Here is a 20,283-nt window from a genome sequence, read left to right as displayed (position 1 = left end):
GTGGTTGTTGGTTCTAGCCTCCTGCCCGTGCTGAAGAAGTTGTACGGGGACTGAGAACTTACGCCCCACTTTTTCTCTTGGCCCTGGAAGGCAGCAGCTATGCAGAGGATCTGAGCCAGGGTATGGTGGCCGTCAAGGATATTGCAATGTGCATTCCTGGGCAAGACAGGGATTTTCCCCACAGCTGCTTGGAGCCTAGAATCTGGAAACTCCTGTGCCCCCCGAGAACTGTAAGAGATTGATGAAAGACAACAGTGACACCAAATGTCCAGAAGGCAGGATGAGGGGGACGCAAAGTCATCCCATGGCCCTAATGACAAGGGGCTCTGTGAACAGCCAGTCCCAAAATGATGGCCCTTCCATACACACTTTTTACTTTTCTCCATCTCCTCAGTGGCTAGCACAGTGGCTGATAATGTGCACTTTGTAAACCTATGTAGCCAGGAAGACAGAGTAGTAAAGAGTTACCAGGGGAACCTGAGTTCGGTTTGCACCATTTTCCTTAACTCTCCCTAAAACCCCCTAATAACATTAATAACAGAATAACTCTTCAGCTGATAGAAAAGAGTGGATTGGTGGTTTGCTAGGGCCTGGGAGGTGGGGGACATGGGGAGGAGATGCTGGTCAAAGGGCACAAACTTGGAGTTATAAGATGCACAAGTTCTGGGGATCTAATGTATAGCGTGGCGACTATAGTTAACGATACTGTATTACATAATTGAAATTTGCTGAGAGATCTTATTGTTTTCACCACAAATAAAAAGTTAACTGTGGGGCGATGGAGATGTTAACTACTTCATTGTGGTAATCATTTCACAATGTGTACATATATCAAATGATCACTCTGTACACCTTTAACTAATACAATGTAACTGCCAATTATATCTCTATAAAGCTGGAGGGAAAAGTCTGCAAGATCCCCCCCACACACACACACACACAAATAATAATAAAATAACAGATGAGGGAATATGAAATACAAATAACAGATAAATAGAAAATCTTTAGGGCTACAAGGACTATGAATATAGGCCAAGACAGGAAACAAACACCAGAAGTATTTTTCAACCATTAATACTTTATTATATTAGCAGTTGATATATTAATTCTTCTCCTGAAATTTTACATAACCAATATATTATAAATATATGGACAGTTTCCTTACAAATATAAATATTAGGATACCATCTATATTTAGCAAATGCTTAATAAACATATGTACTAGATCCTTTTCCCCATTCTTTCCACCCTGCCTGCCTATGCACAGCCCCCCAACACACACTCTTACAGCATGGTGATATTTTCTACATTTCATCCATGTGCATAGAGGCCTATCTTACTAACAGAGCTCCCAGGGAATGGCACTGTGTCATGGGGACTGCATGGCTAGAAAGCGGTCATCACCACGCATAAACAGAGGGGCCCACGGGCTCCATTCTCCTCCATGCATTTTCAGAGGATCAGAACATTAGCACATCTCAGGACTATGTTATGATTTGAAGCCCCAAGAAAGTTAATACTATATCTAATACAGAGCTTTGGGAATTCCATGCAGGTTCTATGAAGCAGAGAGAATTGGGACCACACAGGACTTGCTGCAGAGCACCGGGTAAGGGAGGGCATTTCCACGGATTCTTCAGCTGAACTGGTGGACAGCTCTCAGGCACGCATGTAGCGGACAATGGGGGTGACACAGGTGCAACCAACAGTCACCCGCACCTTTTCCAGCCGGAAGGAGTGGGAGCAGCCCAGGGGCTCCCTCCGGAGGACTAGGACCTCTTGCTGGATGGGAACGGAGTTCATGGAGCTGTCTTCCTGGCCCTGGGCATTGATGCAGCCTGCGTGCCTGCACCGGGCCTCTGCGATCTCAGAGGGGAAGCGATGGGGGTCCCGGGTGATGCTGCAGGAGAAGCAGGCAAAAAAAGGTGGTGAGGCAAGGGAGAGGAAGGTGGACAGAGGATGAGAGCCCTACAGCATCTGCAGGGAGGTATTTCTGAGTAACTCGGTCTCCAGCAAGACGGCCGTGATTCAGACACTGCCCTCTGGCAGGGGCTTAACTACCTAAGCCTCAGTTTCCTTAACTACAAAATGGGGATTCTTATACACCTCTCTCATAGGATCATTAAGATCACTCGGTGATACAAATGCATACAAAATGCTACACCAGAAACACTTCTAATTGTCCCGGGAATTTGTTTCCATAATTACATTTGGAACATACAGATGAGTGCCCAGTATTCCAAGAACCTACATGTAAGACTAAATCACAACACTGCACCCTGAACATCCCGTCTAGCATCCCACTTCCCAAACTGGCCTTTCTCCTCCACGCTGCTCTCCTCCCCATCCTTGAAGACTGATGTCTAATCTGAGTGGATCTCTCTACACCGACTTTTCTGGTCCCTGTGCAGAGATAATTACGTAGGCTGCTTTAAAGGGCCCTCTCTTCCAACACAGAAATTCGTAAATTCCAATGTTAGGCTGCATGAAGCAGAAAAGGACAGAGAGTTGATGAGAAGTTGGAAGCAAAATAGTAGGACCTTCAACCACATGAGAGGACCTAGCCCAAAACAGTAAGAAAAAAATGCAAGCTCCCAGGTATAGTGGGATTTCTGTTTTTTAGAGTAAATGTAAGAGCTTTTTTTCCTGTATTTTCTAAATTTTGTACTTTACAATTAGGATAAATTAACATACATTTCAAAAAAATGTGAAGATCCGTCTCATTTGAACCTACCTGTAGTCCCAGGGGGAGCTGGAGCGGTTCTGGAGGTCATTTGAGAAGGGAGCACCCTGGTTTTGATTGAGGATGCGGATGTCAACCCTCACACCATTTTCCTCCAGAGGAGGGCAGAGGGCAGCATCCCCCGCTTTGTTTTTTTTCCGAGCTTCCACCTCCCTCAGGAGGGTGAGCCCCAGCATCAACAGCAGCAGGGACTTGACCTGGAAAACAGAGGAGGTTGCAGCTGGTTAGGGACACTGGTGTTGCTTGTGGGTAAGACACTCCCCATGCTCCAAGCTGAACTCAGCACTGCTGTTGTTTTCTGGGATGAGGGCTTCTCTCCATATGTCATCTGGAATGGGAATAGTCATACATGAAGATATCAGGGTACTAAACTGAGAACTCACTGGCCTGGTGACTGAGCCCTACACAGTCTGAGAGCTCCTTAACAGTGAGACAGACAGATGTCAGGATCCGGGACTGGGTTCACAGCTTGACCGGGCTTCCTTGCTGAACCTCTGGTTTCTCTTCTTTCTAGCTGGATTATAATACTCACTTTATAATAATAGTCACAAGATTAAATGAAATGTTCTATGTAAAGCACACTAGAAATCTGTATAACAAAAGCGGATGCTTAAGAAATGACAGCTCTTGCTTTTTCTTCCCAATCTTATATCCCATGACTCCTCTGCAAAATCCTGCCTCCCAGTTGCACATCCGTCTAGAACACTCTGCCCTGCCGCTATCTGTGCAAACTCTGCTCTTCCCTGCAGATGTGGTTCCCTTCAGGAACTGTACCTCAAGTCGTTCCATTAGAAGTATGTTCACTTTCCTTAAATCATAAAGGTTTTACCATCTAGCACTCAAGAAGCATTTCTTTATTATTGGAAGATGTAGCATTTTTGTTCATGTCAGATCTACACCTATTAGATCACAGGTTCCCTCAGGAGAACATGTCATAGAACAAGTGGTCCATAAATACTTTCTGGATCAATGGAAGTGCACGTGAGTGAATGAATGAACAAAACGAAACACTTAAATTAACAATACAGTTAAATTCAACACATTATGGAGAAGCAACTGCAGCAAAGTTCCAATTACCCACGTTAATTGAAAGAAGCAGGGCACTAACGATGCACAACAGAGATAAGGAAACTATCTCTTTAGCTCTGGAACACATTTTTTATACTTACATTGAAATATTGGCATATCTGGTGCTACAGGAATGCACAAAGAAAGTGCTTCATGAAGACCTAACTAAAAGAAAAACTAAAAATCTCTCCAGCTTCCCTTTGTCACAGCCATGCCTGGCTCACCCCACCTTCACTGCTGACCCTTAGCGGGGATGGACGAGACCCATTACCCATTCTCAACATAATGCAGGACAAGAGCTGAGGCCGAGCTGCTTTTACTCTCTGGCACAATGTTGTTCAGCTTACGCCTTCTGCGAATTAAGGTAGGGGAGGTGATTAGACATGTTGGTTTAAAGGACCTCCTTTTTAATATTTTGCAGATGCTGGAGGCAAGAAATTATAAAAGTAAACAGAAAGGTCATGGTGTCTACTTGTTGTTCTAAGATAGCTGATACTAAAAAGAAGTTGAAAGTGAGATTGACCTAGATAAGCCCGAAGGAGGCTGATCTGCCTTCAGATAATCAGCAGTGTCTACTTTTATCTCCCACAATCATTCATTCATTCATTCAACTCTTTCTTGACTCTATAGTGTAGTGATTCAGGATGCGGGCTAGGGAGTCAGATGTTCATAAATCAGTCCCAGGACTCTAGTTGTGACTCAGTTTGCTCCACCAGAAACCATGAAGATTAAATGATACCAACTATTCAAGGCATGCAGCGCACTGCCAGCAGAGGGTAGGTATTCAATACATAGAGGGCTCCTACTCAGTCACCGTCATGCCAGTGATACACAATGGACAGGAAAGGGGTGAATCAGACCTTCTGTCTACACAAAGTGCTCTGCAATTTTAAAAGTAAAAGGGTGTTACTTTCACAAGTACTTAGACAAGTTACTACTTAGACAAGAGCATTCTTAGATAGCTTCCCAAGCCAGCCAATCACTTCCTAAAGTTTAAGTAACTTCCCCCTTGGTGTTTTCTTTCCTCTTCTGCATCATACTCACTGAATCACTTCTAATTTCCATTATCAAAGTTTTAAAGTAACTATACCTTGGTTTTATATGTTTAGCAATGATTTCCCTGCTTCCAACCAGTCGTTACTATCTTCACTTACATTCTTACAGCATTTTAGAACACCATTTCACACCTCTTTAAACACTGGGTTCTCACAACTACCTTGTGATGGATGGAGAGCTAGCATTAATCATCCTGATCAGACAGGTGAAGATCAGACTTTCACAAACAATATTCACAAACAATAACTTGGTTAGGTCCACCACCTTGTTAGTGCCAGGCTGGGGACTCGAACCGAGGTGTCAGTGGGCAGTAAAAGTGCTACTGAAGATCATTATTATTATCAAGATAGAGCCACTCATGGCGTTTAATCTGTTTTGTCTCACAAGAGGAAGCAAGCATTCTAAGCCATGTGGCAGCTGTATCAGAACTACATGCATGCCCTCTATCAGGAAATCAGATGATGTCTGCAGATCACTCTAGCTTGCTCCACAAAGCTTTGATCTGTAACTATAGATTTCAGTGGTTATGCAGTACAGAACAGGGTCTCTGATAAGGCTCTTGCTGGTTCTTAGGAATGATACATACAGACTTCTCCAAGACGTTCAGAGCACTTTATAGACTTGCATTCCTGTACGCTGCGTATAAGGGAGATATTACTGCCATTATGTACAATAGGAAGCAGAGGCAAGAGAGAGCACCAACCTGACACTCCACTGAGTGTGAACTCACCTGAGAGACCCTCTGGACATTGTCTCCTGAACTTAGTGGTGATCTGTGCTCACACCCACGTAGGAATGTGCTGCAGAACCCAGCTAGCACCTAGGTCCACAAGAATTTGCCCCAACTACTTACTAAGGACGTTTCATCTGCCTATACCTCCCAACTTCTATTCCTACCCCAACAATACTTGCACTATCATGTTTCTTGCTGACAGTCCAATAGATTTCTTCAAAGAAACCAGAAATAGAAATGGCTTTGGAGCACAGAACTACCAATCAGATTTGTTCAGACACAATGGTCTTAAATTCAGAAATCCTGCCTCTGAACCATTCAGGGAGAAGCAGACTGTACCCGGATCCAGCAAACCAAGACTCATGCCTCAGTTCCTATGCGTGCAGTGCCCAGTGATGATAAATCACTCAACTCCATTGTGCTGTTGTTCACGTGCGCCGGAGAAAGTACTCCCCATCCACTTCACTGGGCTGATGAGTCTCAGAGGTAAAAGTAACTTCATTAATACTGGTATTTAATACTTATTGAACACTCTCTCTATCCTTATTGGTTATTATTTTAAATGGCCAAGTTAACTAAAAACTAAGCGTGCATAGATCTGCCATTTCAGAGTATAGATTTTTGTCATTCCCAATGATATCAATGAATCTCCCCAAAATCCTATGAGGGAGATGCCATTATTATTCCCCTTAAGTAATTCTCCCCAACTCCCATGTTTAGTAAGTAGTGGGGCCAGGTCCATCTGATCCCAAAGTCTATGTCCCCTAAATACTGCACTTCACATAATTCCTGGTCACCTCTAAAACATATATAAATATAACATAGTATTATCTATTATCATTACCATATGCCCTGACCTTTTATGAAATCCAAGCTCTTTTAAATTACATGTCTTGTAAATAGAGAAAAAAAAGAGAGATTACTTAGGCCATAAAATGGTGAGTGATTTCCCAAGTCCTGGTTTCAAACTCCTCTATATTCCATTCTTCTAGGCCTTACCTGACTACTGCCGGGCAAAATTCTAGACCCAGGGAAGGTAGATCTTCGTACTCTAACATGTCTCTCTCCTCCAGGAGGAATGAGACAATGCAAAAACGATGAGCTGTCAGAGACGTGGCAAATTCCCCTCCTCTAGCAGCTATCCAAAGTGCAACACCAGGTGGTTTCATATCCTCCGTGCAGGGCATGCCTTGTCTACCTGTAGTCTTTGGGAATCATTAAATCTCCTGGGACCCCAGCTTCCTTGGTTAAAGTACAAAATATAAATATATACATATCCTAAGAGACTGGAAGCTCCCACCATGAGATGAGGGTTTTCGGCCAACCTAACCTTATAATGGCAGCCACAAGAGGGGTCATGTTCAGTTGCCTGTGACGCCAAGAGCTGTCAGGTAAGCTGACACCAGCTATGCAAAAGTCATCAGATGAAAAGCTAAGCTTTGCACCCTATTGTAACTTCTGGTTGTATTTTCTTTTTCTCCACCAGACAGGGGTCAAAATTAAAGTCAGTTCTACGTTTTTAAAAAATGACCCCCAAAAAAGACTCCAATCAAATCTAATTCCCTAGAAATATGCTTTTCTGAAATCTCAGGGATGACAGCCCCTAAACAGGAATTAGTATTTATTATTTTCAGTATCATTATTATTACTCACCATGGCTGTGCTGCACAGGAAAGTCATTGTCATTTTGCTTGGTTGCCTGCTTTGTGCAGTAAAGTCTTGCTGTGTATGTGTCGCCCCGGGTAGGCCTGTGTTGTACCAAGGAGGGGATCTGTTGATTTTATAGCAATCACTGTCCTTATTTCACCTGACCTGCTTACTGTCTAAGTTGTGGTTGCCCCAGACTTACTGACGAATGTAGTTTTTTTTCTACTCCACTTCCTGAAGGGGAATCCAAGAGGGACCCTAAAAAGGGATGACAGAAAAAGGGTCAAATCTTCCTCTTTTTCTATGCCACTTCTACCCCCTTACCCTGAAATTATTAACTAGTGAACTACAGAAATGAGCTAAGTTACAAAATGCTGTCATGATCTTCATGTTCTTCCACAAATAGCCAACAACTCTCGTCATGCACCGTATGTTCTACTTTTCAGTCACGTAACATGAACCATGATTTAGGTGGGAAATAAATCATCCTTAGAGGAGATTTGGTAGTAAATGAGTGGACTATTTTTAGCTCCATTTTATGAATGGGAAAATAAAACTTATTTTTTTAATCTCCATTACTTTTTTAATCTCCATTAAGGTCAGGTAAAATTACACATGCTCTTTTAAAAAGGCAAGTCACATCTTAGCAGGGTAAAATTATTTTCCTCTATCACAACATGTTTGAGCAAGTTTCAAAGAAGGAAATGAAGAGGAAGCAGCCCTTGAGTTCACTGGAAGCCCCTCCAAGATTGATCAAAGTATTTCTGTGATCATGAGATTTTTAATCCATGTTTCTCCTCTCCATGCCTGTGGATTCTTCTTTGTATCTTTCCTCTGGAACAATCTGAAGTTTAACTCCTATAGGAAGACTTCCTTGAATCATCGTCTCAGGCTTCATTCTCTTCCCCCATTACCTATGTGCTCATATTTAGTCTATCGTCGCCCTTGTTTAATGTTTTAGGATGGTTCTCTGAAGTCTTCATGAACTTGGGGTAACTTCAGTTCCTCCAATAATCTCTGCCACCCTCCTTCTCTAAATATACATCCCCAAATATACAGCCTAAATTAAAACAGTGTATTTACTATGCAGATAGGTTTAAGACAAGTCCCCTAGCCAGCCCTTAGAAGCCTCCCATCTTATGAAGAATTCATAAGACCTTGCCAGATGTGTCCTATACACTTGGTGAAGATAGAACCATGAAATCTAGAGCTGTTTTCAGATTTGCTTATATCACTCATGCTACCAAAGCAATATATGCAATACATACTTGAAGCATATTAAATGGGCTCGGCTGAGTCACTCTCTTTCTTCAGTGGTCTTTTCTCCATTGAGAACCATACCTCAACGCATAGAACACTACACACCAGGTCTGTTGAAAGAGAGAACAAATAAGTTACTTTGAATTAAGAGTGTCTGATTCAATACAAGAGGATTTGCTGGATTGCACAGGAGAATTAAATGGCCCTTTACATAAGAAGGAGCAACACTGACCATTTATGTCCCATGGTCACAAAGTTTTCCCATATCAAGATAAAAATAACTAACTTCTCAGCCTGTCAAACCAGTAATCAGCTAACAGCAAACTCAGACTGAATGCACAGATCCAGATCATTGTTTCATCTAACTTTTATTAGGCGCTTCTCATACTGTAAATCATGTGCTAATACTGGGGACACATTAATGAATATCTGATTAACAAACAGCTGATTCTGGTACAAGCCATTCACTGACTGGTCTTGTACCACCCATGACCTAAGCTGTTGCCAGCTTTATGAGTTTCACTAATGCAAATGGAACTGTCTTTCAACACACTGATGGCTAGGAGGCTCTACACACAGTTACAAGAACCCGTAGAAAGAGATGGCAGAAGAATCTGTAGTTCCAAAAACGGGTTACACAGAGCCTCCCAGGAGGCAAGACATTATAGCTGCTCAAACATCAAAGTTAGCAAGATTTTTTTTATGTGCTTCCACAGGCTGTAAGTCACGCTTCATGACTGTTGGGGCTGTTACAGTAATAGACTAGGCACTCTACCTTAATGAGTTTAAAATCCAGTTATGGTAAGAAAGCACACGTCTATTAATCAATAAGATTTTAATTATCAACATGCGCAACATGTCATTGTTGCGCATATTGATAATTAAATGTACACATTTAGTTTTAAAATCCAACCTTCACGAGATTCTATTTTCACTCCAAAAAGGTGAATCCAACCAAGATATGCTGCCATCACCTAGCAACCTATATGGGGATATAGAAACTCACACCTCGAAGTGAGGAACTACCACAGCAAAAGGCTAAAATTGTGACACTGTCAACAGTGGTCGGCAGGCAGGCTGGCACGACAGTGGAATCGTAGGCTATAGGCTAGATAAATGATGACCCAGGTTAGGCAATGGCAAGAAGAACTTGGTACAATTATTGCCTGTGATAACTTAAGAGGCAGAAATTGTAGCTGGAGCTGCAATCAGAGCTCTAGAGGTAGTGATTGGAATACAGAATGTCCACTATGTATGTTGGGTGCTATTGTCTGCATCTGGCAAAGTCATACGAGAAAGAGATGCAGTCTGAAAAGAGTTGGAGTGTTTGCAAACAACGGTGAAAGAGAATGAAGAGAATCCAGAAATTCAGAGCCTTGCAAGGTTGAAAAAACAACAATTACTATCCCCGATATCTCATGAGATGGTAGCAAAAGATAGGATTGAAAAGCTCTGAGGAAGAAATGCCCTGTAAAACTTTTCAACCAAACCAATGTCCTACAGGCAAGAATCAAAATGAAGCATCTGGTAGATCCTTCTCATTGGATGAAAGGACTCAGAATAAAAAGTGTAAGGGTATATAGTTCTAGTAATCCACCATCAAACCAAGAGAGCAAGAAAGAGTTATGGGAATAAAAAAGCGAGGACACAAAGATGTTCTAGAATTAAGAACCAACTTAGATAAGAAGTTTACTAAGTTTTTGAGAAAGCTCTCAAAATGAATCATGAAACAACACGCAGTCCCCTAACCAACTAAGAGCAGGAACTACGGCCCCAAGGAAGGGCTATTCACCACACTATTTCATACAATAATGTGGCTGAAGAGATTACTGGAGATTATTGAGGGGATCCGGGGACCTATCAAAGAATATACCACAAGCCCTGGCTATGCATCCCCACGATGTCGGCCAAGCAGGATTTCAAGGTTGCTACAAATCAAAACTACTGTGCATCTCCCGATTTTTTCTCTTTTCAAGTGGAAGTGTTTTATCCGAGTCTAAACTGACTGATAGAGACATTAAATAATGCTACAGGCTTTTCTGTTTATATTTCTTTTTATCACAGCTCTGACTCCTCATTAAAATAGCTAGTTAAACAATTTTATCATATACTAAGTTCAAAGAATATTTATAAAGAATTAAATGCAAAAAATAAACTGAGCCTATCATTCACTGAACAACAGATGTTAGTATATAATTTACTTAAATCCCAGTCTTATCTCCAAATGACATTAATACATGTCTAATTTCCTTGAAGCACTTACTTGGGTTAGCATGAGGCATCTGGAAATGGGTTAAGAACATTACGGCAGATGACCTCAAAGTAATATGCCTTTTATACCCAACCTTCAAGCTCTTTGAAGCTCTTCTCCCCCATAAGCACAAAACTTCTTCCCCTGGTTAGGCTACTCAAACAAATTAAATAGATGGCTTATTTGCCTTTGTAGCCCTGGAGCATTTAGAAAGTCCACATCCCATCCCTTTTCATAGTCCTACCTTTCTGCCCCTCGTGAAGAAAAACATGGGGTAACATAACAGCATCTGTAACTGTAAAGCTATAAACCCCTCAATCTTCCACACAATCCTTTTTTCTCTCTTTTAATGAAAAAGATTATTTCCACTTTCGGGATTCCTTGAGCCTTAAGTCAAGTTTTACCCCTGGTTTGAGTCAAATATTCAAACTCATTAAGTACTTGCTCAACCCTCCACAAACTCACTCCATAGCAACCAACTTTTTTTGTAGGCCAACCTATTTTCACTGTGAAAAGATTTTCACAGGACAAAACAACTTTACTTTTAAAAATTAGAGTTCACTATAATGATTATTTATCAGAGGAAAATACTCCGCCAGGGTCCTCATGTGCTGATGTTTGTGGGCATAGGAATTATTTGGGGCTTAGGCAACAAAGGATAAAAAACACAGATGCTCTCCTGTCCCTTCTATGTAAACTGCCTCAGTCTCTCTCCCACCTCACTCTCCTCCCTCTGTGTAGGCATCTGTCTGAAAAAAAAGAGTACAATTCCTGATTTTCTGATGAAAAATGAAGAACTGATGTAAAGGGTTGCAGAGAGACACAAAGGAAGGGGCTGAGGCATAAGCTTTTTCTTTTTCAAGAAGGAAAGTAATGGGGAAGGAGATGACTTAGGAAGAGTTTCCTCAAAGTGCTGTGTGAGAATCCTGGGTGGAATAGGGCTAAGGTCACTGTTGAAAGTTCCAGAACAAGTAAGGGATCCATCAATTCTGAATCTATTCTACGTAACATGGAGACTTTTTGTACCAGTTTTATCTCCTTGTTAAGAAAAACACATCTCTTGAATGCCCACTGTGTGCCAGCCACTATACTGGGTACTTAACATGGGCAAGAAAAAAAATAAAAGTACTATCCAAAAAGAAGAAAATCATGACAGTTTTCTCCGTCCAAAAAGGACAAAAACTTTGTATTAGACCAGCTGGCACTTGTTTTGGAGAGAACTTACCTTGGGACATTTTGGAAATGCAAAGATAGGGTCTGTGTCTATTCAGAGTAAATACAGAGAAGGAAATTCTAATCTTTCAGGGTAGACACAGAGAGGGAACCCCACAAACACATGTAACAGGCACTGTTAGAAACGTCAGTAGCTGACATGGCAAGGGAACTTCAAAGACTCATGAGCCTAACAATCAAATTGTTTCCATGTCCACACTGTCCTTTAATTCTCTCCTATTATTTCCATATCAAAATAAAAGTCTTGACATACAAAACAGTCCCATGATGTCTACACAGCAGCAGAGAGAGAGCACTGCGGGGGCTCGGGAGGCTGTGTCTGCCGTGGAGAGAACAGCAGCCTCAGGAGGGGAGGCAGCAAGAACGAGTCCAGAATTTGGAATGAGAAAAAGCACTGCCCTGCACCCCCCCACCCGGCTCCCTGCCATCTAGGAGGCCCTTGCTGCTCAGAGTTTGATCCTGGCACCAGCCAGGCTCTAGTTTGCTGGCCCCTGGGAGGGTGTTAAAAAGTAGAATCTCCGTTGATGGATGAGTTAACAAGGGGCTTAGTGTGTTGATCATTCCACATATACAAATATCGAGTCACTATTGTACACCTGAAACTATGGTCTATGTCAATTCATCTCATTTTTTAAAAACCCAAAGAGTTTATATTAAGAGAAATAAAAATAGATAATAACCACAGGAAAAAGAAATGGTTTAACCTCGGGAGTAATCACACTAATGCAAATTAAAATAGGGTATTTTTATTTAGCCTACCAAATTGGTTCAGATTTTTAAACATGCAATATTTATAAGAGAATAGGGAAAAGGGCTCTTTGGGGCATTACAGGTAAGAGTGTGTCTTACCTGTACAGCATCTATTAATAGGCAGCAAAAACCAAAAAAAAAAGATGTACCCCTGGGAACTGTTCTAAGAAATAGAGATGGACCCAAAGATCTACATACAAGGATATTCAGTGGGGAAAGATGAAAACACCCTGGATTTCCAACAGTAGAGTATTGGGTAAGTAAATGTTAGCTTGCACACGTAAGAGAATCCACGTAGCCATTAGAAATTGTTTTCCAAGAAAATTTAATAACTTTAAAAATACTTCTGTTATAACATTTATTGAAAAATATTAAGATACAATTCTTCATATAAAGCCTGACCTCACTTTGGCACTATGTATGCGTGTGTGCATGTATGTGTAAATATACACTCAGAGAAATAAGCCAGAAAATATCTGCAAAGTCAAAAAAAAAAGAAGTGTAGGATCTCGGCCTCCGCCCCCAAATCTATTGAATTGGACTGCATTTCACAGGATTCCCCAAGTGACTGGACTCACAGTCCATCTAAGGAGGACTGCTTTAGGGAACATTAAAGAAAGTATGGGACTTCCCATAAAATCACAGGGGGGGCTCACGAGATGCATTACGTTTCCTGAAACCGAGAAATGGAGAGTCAAGTATCCTTGCAAAGTGATTGGGATAAGAAAACCGGAGTCTTAAATCTCAGAGCTGTACTCCCTGGAAGCTAAGAACCACACCTATTTCTCCTCCTCTGGAAGGTTTCTCAGCAAGGGAAGACGAAGAGAATAATAGGACAGTGAAGTAACTCCTGGTCAGAATTCAGCAGCAGCTGCTTTGGGTTGGCCAACCCAAGCCACACCCACAGGCCAGGCTAACTGCAGGCAACCCAAGGTTCCGTGCAGACTCTCACTGACTCAGCAGTCAGGCTGGCTTCCTGCGTTGAGGTGGATGGAATTAGTCAACATACTACCCTAGTGCCCATGCCTGGGGAAAGCCCACCTGTCTGTCAAGCACTGTCAAATTTTCCTGGCTTCCACCTCAGCTTGTTTCTACTGGGGTCATGCAGGAACCAGGGATCGCCATTTGCTCCAGGACATCCCCCCGTGTCGTCATTCTGGCAAGCGACCAAGTTCTGGAGTGGTGAGTTGGGACGGCAAGCCTAGCTCCAGAAAGAGGACCTCACACTCCACTTTTGCCTCTAAGTTGAATTACCAGTTCCTTAGACATTGGCCCAAATCTAATGCATGGCTCCAACCTAATTAGAGAAAGTCATCTTTCCAAACTTCCCACATGAAGAAAATTTGTTTTTCAGCATCTCCTCCACAAAACACTTTGTATTTCTGAGCCCTCACCCTCTCCAGGCCAGAGCCTTTTTCCTGGAGTGACCATCTCAGTTCTCTGCTCATTCAGGTTCTACCCAAATGCTTAGCCTCTTCCTCAAAATCCATCTCCTCTGACCAGTAGCTCAATGGTGTCTTTCCCTTCTCTGATCTCTTGACTTACTCTCCTGGCATTTTATTCAGCCATCACTGAGAGACAACTTTTCTACTGTCCACTAGAGCAGCTCTTTTTATGTGCTTTGGCTTTTTCAGTTTTCAGGTGTGTATTTCTAACTTGTCTGGATCTTAACTCTTTAAAGACCTCTGTGACTGCTTCCCAGCATTCCCACACCCCTGGCTTTATAAATATGCTACCCAAGCTGGGGCTCAATGAGTATTATTCACTTGATTTTTACTTGATGTTGATACTAGTTCATTTCCTCTTCCACCTAGAGTCCTGCTAATGAAGGGGATCAGAGTATATTACCACAAAATATGCCACTGGTAGAAGGATTATTTTGAACTGAAGGCAAGTGAGAGATAGCAGACTCAGGAAGAGTTTCTGTCTTCCCCCCTCTCAATCAAAAAGCAGGACATAAATTTCCCTTTTAAAGGTAATATAAATGTCCATTTGTAAAGCTGGTTCCTCTCCCTTATTAGGAAGAGGTTGATGACTTTTAATCATGGAAGACAACTCTTATCACTGGAGAAGTCACCAACCAACAAACCCTACTAGATAACCCTTATCTTTTATTAGTTTCCCCCATGTATTTACCTTTCCACAATTTACTTCCCCCAGAAGTACAAAACTCCCTCCCTCCTCCTTTGTCTAGTTAGTCTCCGCAATTTGCCACTCTTTGCTAAAATAGCATATAAGCCCTTGGGTGCAGCCACTTCTTGGGGTCTTCACTTCTTTTCTAAGAAGGCCTCTGCATGCATACATAATAACCCTTTCTCCTGTTAACCTGCCTTCTGTCCGTTTAACTTACAGGGTCCCGGATACTGAACCTTAGAGGATAGAAGAGTTTTTCCTTCCCTATGTTACTTTCGATTCCTAATAGATCAGATAGGTTGTTCAAAAGATTATTAAAAGGGGATATTTTGAAGAAGAGAAAACTTACAGACACAGAATATTGTTTTCAAGTATTTGGAAGTTTTTTTTAAAAGGGAGAGAGATTAGATTGTCACTAGAAGGTCAAACCTTGTTGAGCACCGGGTATAACATTCTGGAGGGCAATTGAACATCAGAATGCTGTTCCAACTGTACCATCTCTGAGTTGCAAGGTCTTTTCCAACTTTGGCATCCTACGAAAAGAAAACTAAAAAAAAAGCATAGATATTTTAAACATACACCCACAATCTAGTCTAAGGAGTAGGGATGTTTGTATGTTTGTGTGTGTATATGTGAGTGGGTAATGTATCTTCTGCTACCTTCTTAAGTTTCCCCCTTTCTGCAGAAAACATTTCATATGACTCCAGATGCTAAAAATTCTAAGCATCATAACTGTATGCTTCCCATGAAGAATGAAGTAAAGAGAATAAAATGGGGTGGGGTTGGGGAGGAGAGAAGGACCACAGAGAGAGATGGGAGGAAGGTGGATGGAAAAGGGATAGGCAAGGAAAAAATAATGACTCTGAAAAGGTTACTGGTCATGCAGACCTGAGCAGTTATTTAAGCTGGAGAGAAAGCTTCCTGTACACTCATACTTATGCCCATTACACAGGTTCTATGCTAAGCAAATAACCCGGAAAACACCTCTGCTGACTTTCTTACCCCATAACACTTCTCACACTCAACAGGTACATGTGTCCAGAACACTCCTTCACCTCGTACCCAAGTTAGATTAGCTATTAAGGCTGGGGAGACATCTCTTTACCTTTGCTGGCTGCCTCCATCATGAATTTCAGAAGATGCACAGGTTTCTAGATATAATCTGGTCCAGCCCTCTTGCTGAGGATAGAAGTTGGATGGCTTTCCCACAGATAGCCCCCAGTGGAGGAGATCGACTTGGACCCAGGCCTCTTGACTCCCTCTAGTTTCCATGTGCAAATGAAGGGGTCCCTCCCTCCAGCTTCCCCAGGGTCACTTCCTTAACAAGGCGCTGCCAAAAGAGGAAAATGATTATACTACTAATAGTCTTACCTTGTAGATAAAACTGTACAACTCATAAAGCACTTTCATACACACGATTTTGATCCTCCCAATAATCTCATGAGGAAAAGATGATAAATCTCTCCATTTCACAGGTTAAGAAATTGAGGCTTAAAAAGTGCATGCAAACCACCCAAAGCCACACAGCTGCTAAACACAACAGAGCCAAAATTCAAGCTCCAAGCCAAGAGGAGAAATAACTGACCCCAGATGCAGGCTGGAGAAAATTTGAAACAAAGGTGCCTGGGACATGGTAGAAAGGTGAGGGGTTGTCTGAGGATCAGACTTAGAGTGAGTGACACCTTCTAAGCGATTTCTGGCCTGGAATCAGGACACCAGAGTGATCGATCCTTATTCTCTGAAGATGGAGAGATAAAATTAGTCTTCGATCTTTTGATTCTGAATGTTTTTTAATCTTTGCACATTGTCTTATACACATTTATTTGGTATTAACAAAGTACGTGGAAATAAGACAAGGCAAGGCAGTTTCAATGACATCTCTTGAGATGCCAACTTTTCAACTCTAATTCTAGATTATATAGTGGTGGAAAGCTGCCATTCTGAACCTGCTATATGTAATGAGAGGAAGAATTTTTAAATCACTTCCATAAATGAATTGCAAGCACTACTGACAGTATGAGAAGTGCGTGGCATGAGATCTTAAAACCTAATTTCAAATCCTGGCCAGAGTGAATCTGGCGATTTTAAAAAGGTACAGGTGGGGATAGGGATGATATCCAAGGTCAAGAACAGAGAACAAAGGGCACCCCTCATGTGGGAATATAATATATACGTGTGGGAATGTAAACTGGTAATTTAGTGAACCACACTTAAAACTTCAATAATGTTTATATTTCTGATCCAGCAATTATACTTCTAGGAAATCATCCAAAGTAAAAAGTAGGTGTGCAAAAATTTGGCAAGAGGGCTATTCATCACTACACTATTTATAATCATGAAAGATTGGTAACAAATGCCCGACTATATAGGCATACGTACAGATGTATCTGGGGAAAAAAAAGTAAGGTATATTTTCTCCGGGTATCTAGATTTTGGTGTTTCTCTAATGAAATGATTCTACTTTTATAATTTAAAAAAATTACAGTAGAGTTGTTTGAATTAAAAAAATTTTAGACAGTTTCCAGAAGGGTAAAATTTCCTGGTAACTATAGTGCCTAACATAGTACAAATTTTGTGATGATATGAAATAGCAAGTACTACTCATTGCCAACTAGGTTTCTGAGGACAAATCACCAAGATTGCTCAGACAGCATTACCAGCAGTGGAAGATCTTTGATTTCATTTCTGCATACTGGCACCCACAGACCTTGTCATACCAGGCTCCCTCAGACGGAGTTCTACCTCCAGTTCCCACAGAGCACCCTCAACCCTTTAAGCCCTTTTAAGGGAGCAGCACAGTGCAGTTAGAACTCGGCAGATACCAGTCACGGAGGGTGAGTTTGACTCTAGAATCCACCACCTACTAGCTATGGGATGCTGGGCAAATGACCAACTCCCTAAGCCTACTCCCTCTTCTATAAAACTGAAATAAGAACACCCACCTCACCAGATTGTACAGAAGACTTAAGAAGATAATCTATATGGTGCTTAGTATATAGTAAGTGCTTAAATGTAGCCATTAGCAGCGCCACCCCTCCTCACGGGCCCCAATCACTAACTGCTAGTTGTTTCTGGGAATCACAGTTGGCTCAGGAGCCTGGAATCTATATTCAGCTTCCCTATGTTAACTGTAATTTCCTCATTTTTTTATTATCCACTAAAGTTAAGTGTGATGTGAATGTTTGTACTTCTTCCCAGTAGGATTTTCAGAAATCTGACTTGAAGTTCAAAGCTTCAAACACATTCTTAGTCCCTAAATGCCTACAGACTTTTGTGTATTAATCTCAACCTCAAATGCCTAATCTGTAACTTGCTGTTACCACTGGATATATTGTGAGATGTCACATTTCAAACTAATTTTAAAGTTCACCAGAAATACAGTATTTATATTAGGGTCATAAGATAACTTTTGTTCTCTACCAAATAGTCCATGTTGTTTTACTAGTCTTACTACTTTTTAAAAAATAGAACTATGCACATAGTTAAATCCCAACTTTGGGCTACGTGTTTTGGAGATGTTACTCAGCTTTATTATAGCCCTCATTCAGGACTCCATCTTCTTGAAGTAACAAAATAGCAGCACACATATGCAAGATGGCATGAGCTGACCCTTCTATGTCAAGGTTAAATTTTGGTACTTAAAGAAAAAGTACCTGCTGGGAGAGCCATTATTAGAATAGGAAATCTCAGCAGAGGCTAATATCCTCCTACAGGCTGTGGGAAAATACACAGGATTTAATAGTAAAAAAATATTTAGGAAAAGAATTTGCAATCTCATTTCTCTCCTTTGAGGAAAGACTGACAAGAATGAGGATTATGTGCTGGTTAATAACGGACCATGCAGGACCAGCACTCATCACTGAGGCTTCAGACCTGAAAAGGAAAGGGAACTAGGTTTATAATTCAGCAAATTAAAATGGAGTTCATTTTATTCCAAATTTTTTTCTAGGAATTAAAAACCTTTGGCATAACTGGTAACATCTCAGAGTTCTATCCACTAAACAGAGAAGCCCAAATATCACTAACCTCAAAAAGTATGTGTAACAGATAGAAGACTCACTCTGACCCCTTCCAAGCAGAGCCAGGGCTAATGTGTCTTGTGGGCAGAACTGCCAATCGGCATTAAGAGTCATATGCAGTACCAGCAGGGACCTCAGATCACCTCGTTCAACCACCTCCTTTTCCAGATCAAGAAACCAAGCATTGAGCATTAACAAGATGGCGGCATGAATAGAGCAGCGGAAATCTCCTCCCAAAACCACATATATTTTTTAAAATACAACAAAGACAACTCTTCCTAAAAGAGAGACCAGAAGACACAAGACAACAGCCAGACTACATCCACACCTGAGAGAACCCAGCACCTCACAAAGGGGGTAAGATACAAGCCGGAGCCCGGCGGGACCTGAGCGCCCCTCACCCCAGCTCCCGGCGGGAGAATAAGAGTCAGAGCGGGGAGGGAGAGGGAGCCCAGGACTGCTAAACACCCAGCCTTAGCCATCTGCACCAGAGCACAGACACGGTGCATGCGTGGGGTGCTGGAAACTAGGGAAACAGGACAGGAAGACCTGTGAGCGGGTCCTTGCAGCTGCGCCCTGGGGACAAAGAAAAGCAAGTGCTTTTTGAAAGTCTTAAAGGGACAGGGACCCCACAGCTGGACAGACACATCCTGGGACACGTAACCCAGTGGCTGGGAATCCCTGGGAACTCAGGGAACCATAACCCCTTGGGCAGCAGCGCACCTTGGAGGCCCCTCATGGAGATAAACAGCCTCCCAGCCGTTTCCCCTCCAACGCGGATCCGCCATATCGGAGCAGCAGCCTGAGGCAGGCCATGCCCACAGCAACTGCAGAGCTAAACTCCACAGCGGCCGGGCAAGAATCAGAAGCCCCATCTGCATGCAGCTACCCAGCACAGACACTAGAGGTCGCTGTTCTCCAAGGAGAGGAGGGCCACAAACCAACAAGAAGGGACGTTCTCCCAGCCGTCACTCGTGACAGCTTCGCAAACTATCTCTATCGCCATGAAAATGCAGAATTTGAGGCAGACCAAGATCACAGAGTCAACCCCTGAGAAGGAGATAGACCTAACCAGTCTTCCTGAAAAAGAATTAAAAATAAAAATCATAAACATGCTGACGGAGCTGTAGAGAAATATACAAGAGCTAAGGGATAACGTCTGGAGGGAGCTTACAGAAGTGAAACAATCTCTGGAACAATTTATAAGCAGAATGGATAAGATGCAAGAGGCCATTGATAGAATAGAAACCAGAGAACAGGAATGCATAGAAGCTGATGCAGAGAGAGATAAAAGGATCTCCAGGAATGAAACAATATTAAGAGAACTGTGTGACCAATCCAAAAGGAACAATATCCGCATTATAGGGGTACCAGAAGAAGAAGAGAGAAA

The 20,283-nt window shown here is 42.0% G+C and overlaps 1 protein-coding gene across 1 annotated transcript; it reads right to left on the bottom strand.

Moving 5' to 3' along the window:
- Positions 1 to 1,141: 1,141 nt before the first annotated feature.
- IL17F (interleukin 17F) lies at positions 1,142 to 7,492 on the bottom strand. The gene is made up of 3 exons (XM_036916142.2): positions 7,254 to 7,492; positions 2,735 to 2,940; positions 1,142 to 1,900 (listed from the first exon to the last, which is right to left on the bottom strand). Exons 1-3 carry the CDS (start codon positions 7,284 to 7,286, stop codon positions 1,660 to 1,662), a joined length of 480 nt encoding a protein of 159 aa, XP_036772037.2. The 5' UTR covers positions 7,287 to 7,492; the 3' UTR covers positions 1,142 to 1,659.
- Positions 7,493 to 20,283: the final 12,791 nt, after the last annotated feature.

This window comes from Manis pentadactyla, chromosome 16 (genome assembly GCF_030020395.1).
Source record: "Manis pentadactyla isolate mManPen7 chromosome 16, mManPen7.hap1, whole genome shotgun sequence".
Lineage (NCBI taxonomy): Eukaryota > Metazoa > Chordata > Mammalia > Pholidota > Manidae > Manis > Manis pentadactyla.
The sequence above is the reverse complement of the archived record's forward strand: the minus strand, read 5'-3'. Positions and strand labels throughout refer to the sequence as shown.

Bases quoted from the DNA above. Each gene is read 5' to 3' on its own strand.
- IL17F (XM_036916142.2), bottom strand. From the start codon at position 7,286: ATGACAATGACTTTCCTGTGCAGCACAGCCATG. The intron at 2,941-7,253 runs GTGAGTAATAAT...TCTGTTTTCCAG, and splicing joins TCCTGTGCAGCACAGCCATG to GTCAAGTCCCTGCTGCTGTT. The intron at 1,901-2,734 runs GTAGGTTCAAAT...CTTCTCCTGCAG, and splicing joins AGCTCCCCCTGGGACTACAG to CATCACCCGGGACCCCCATC.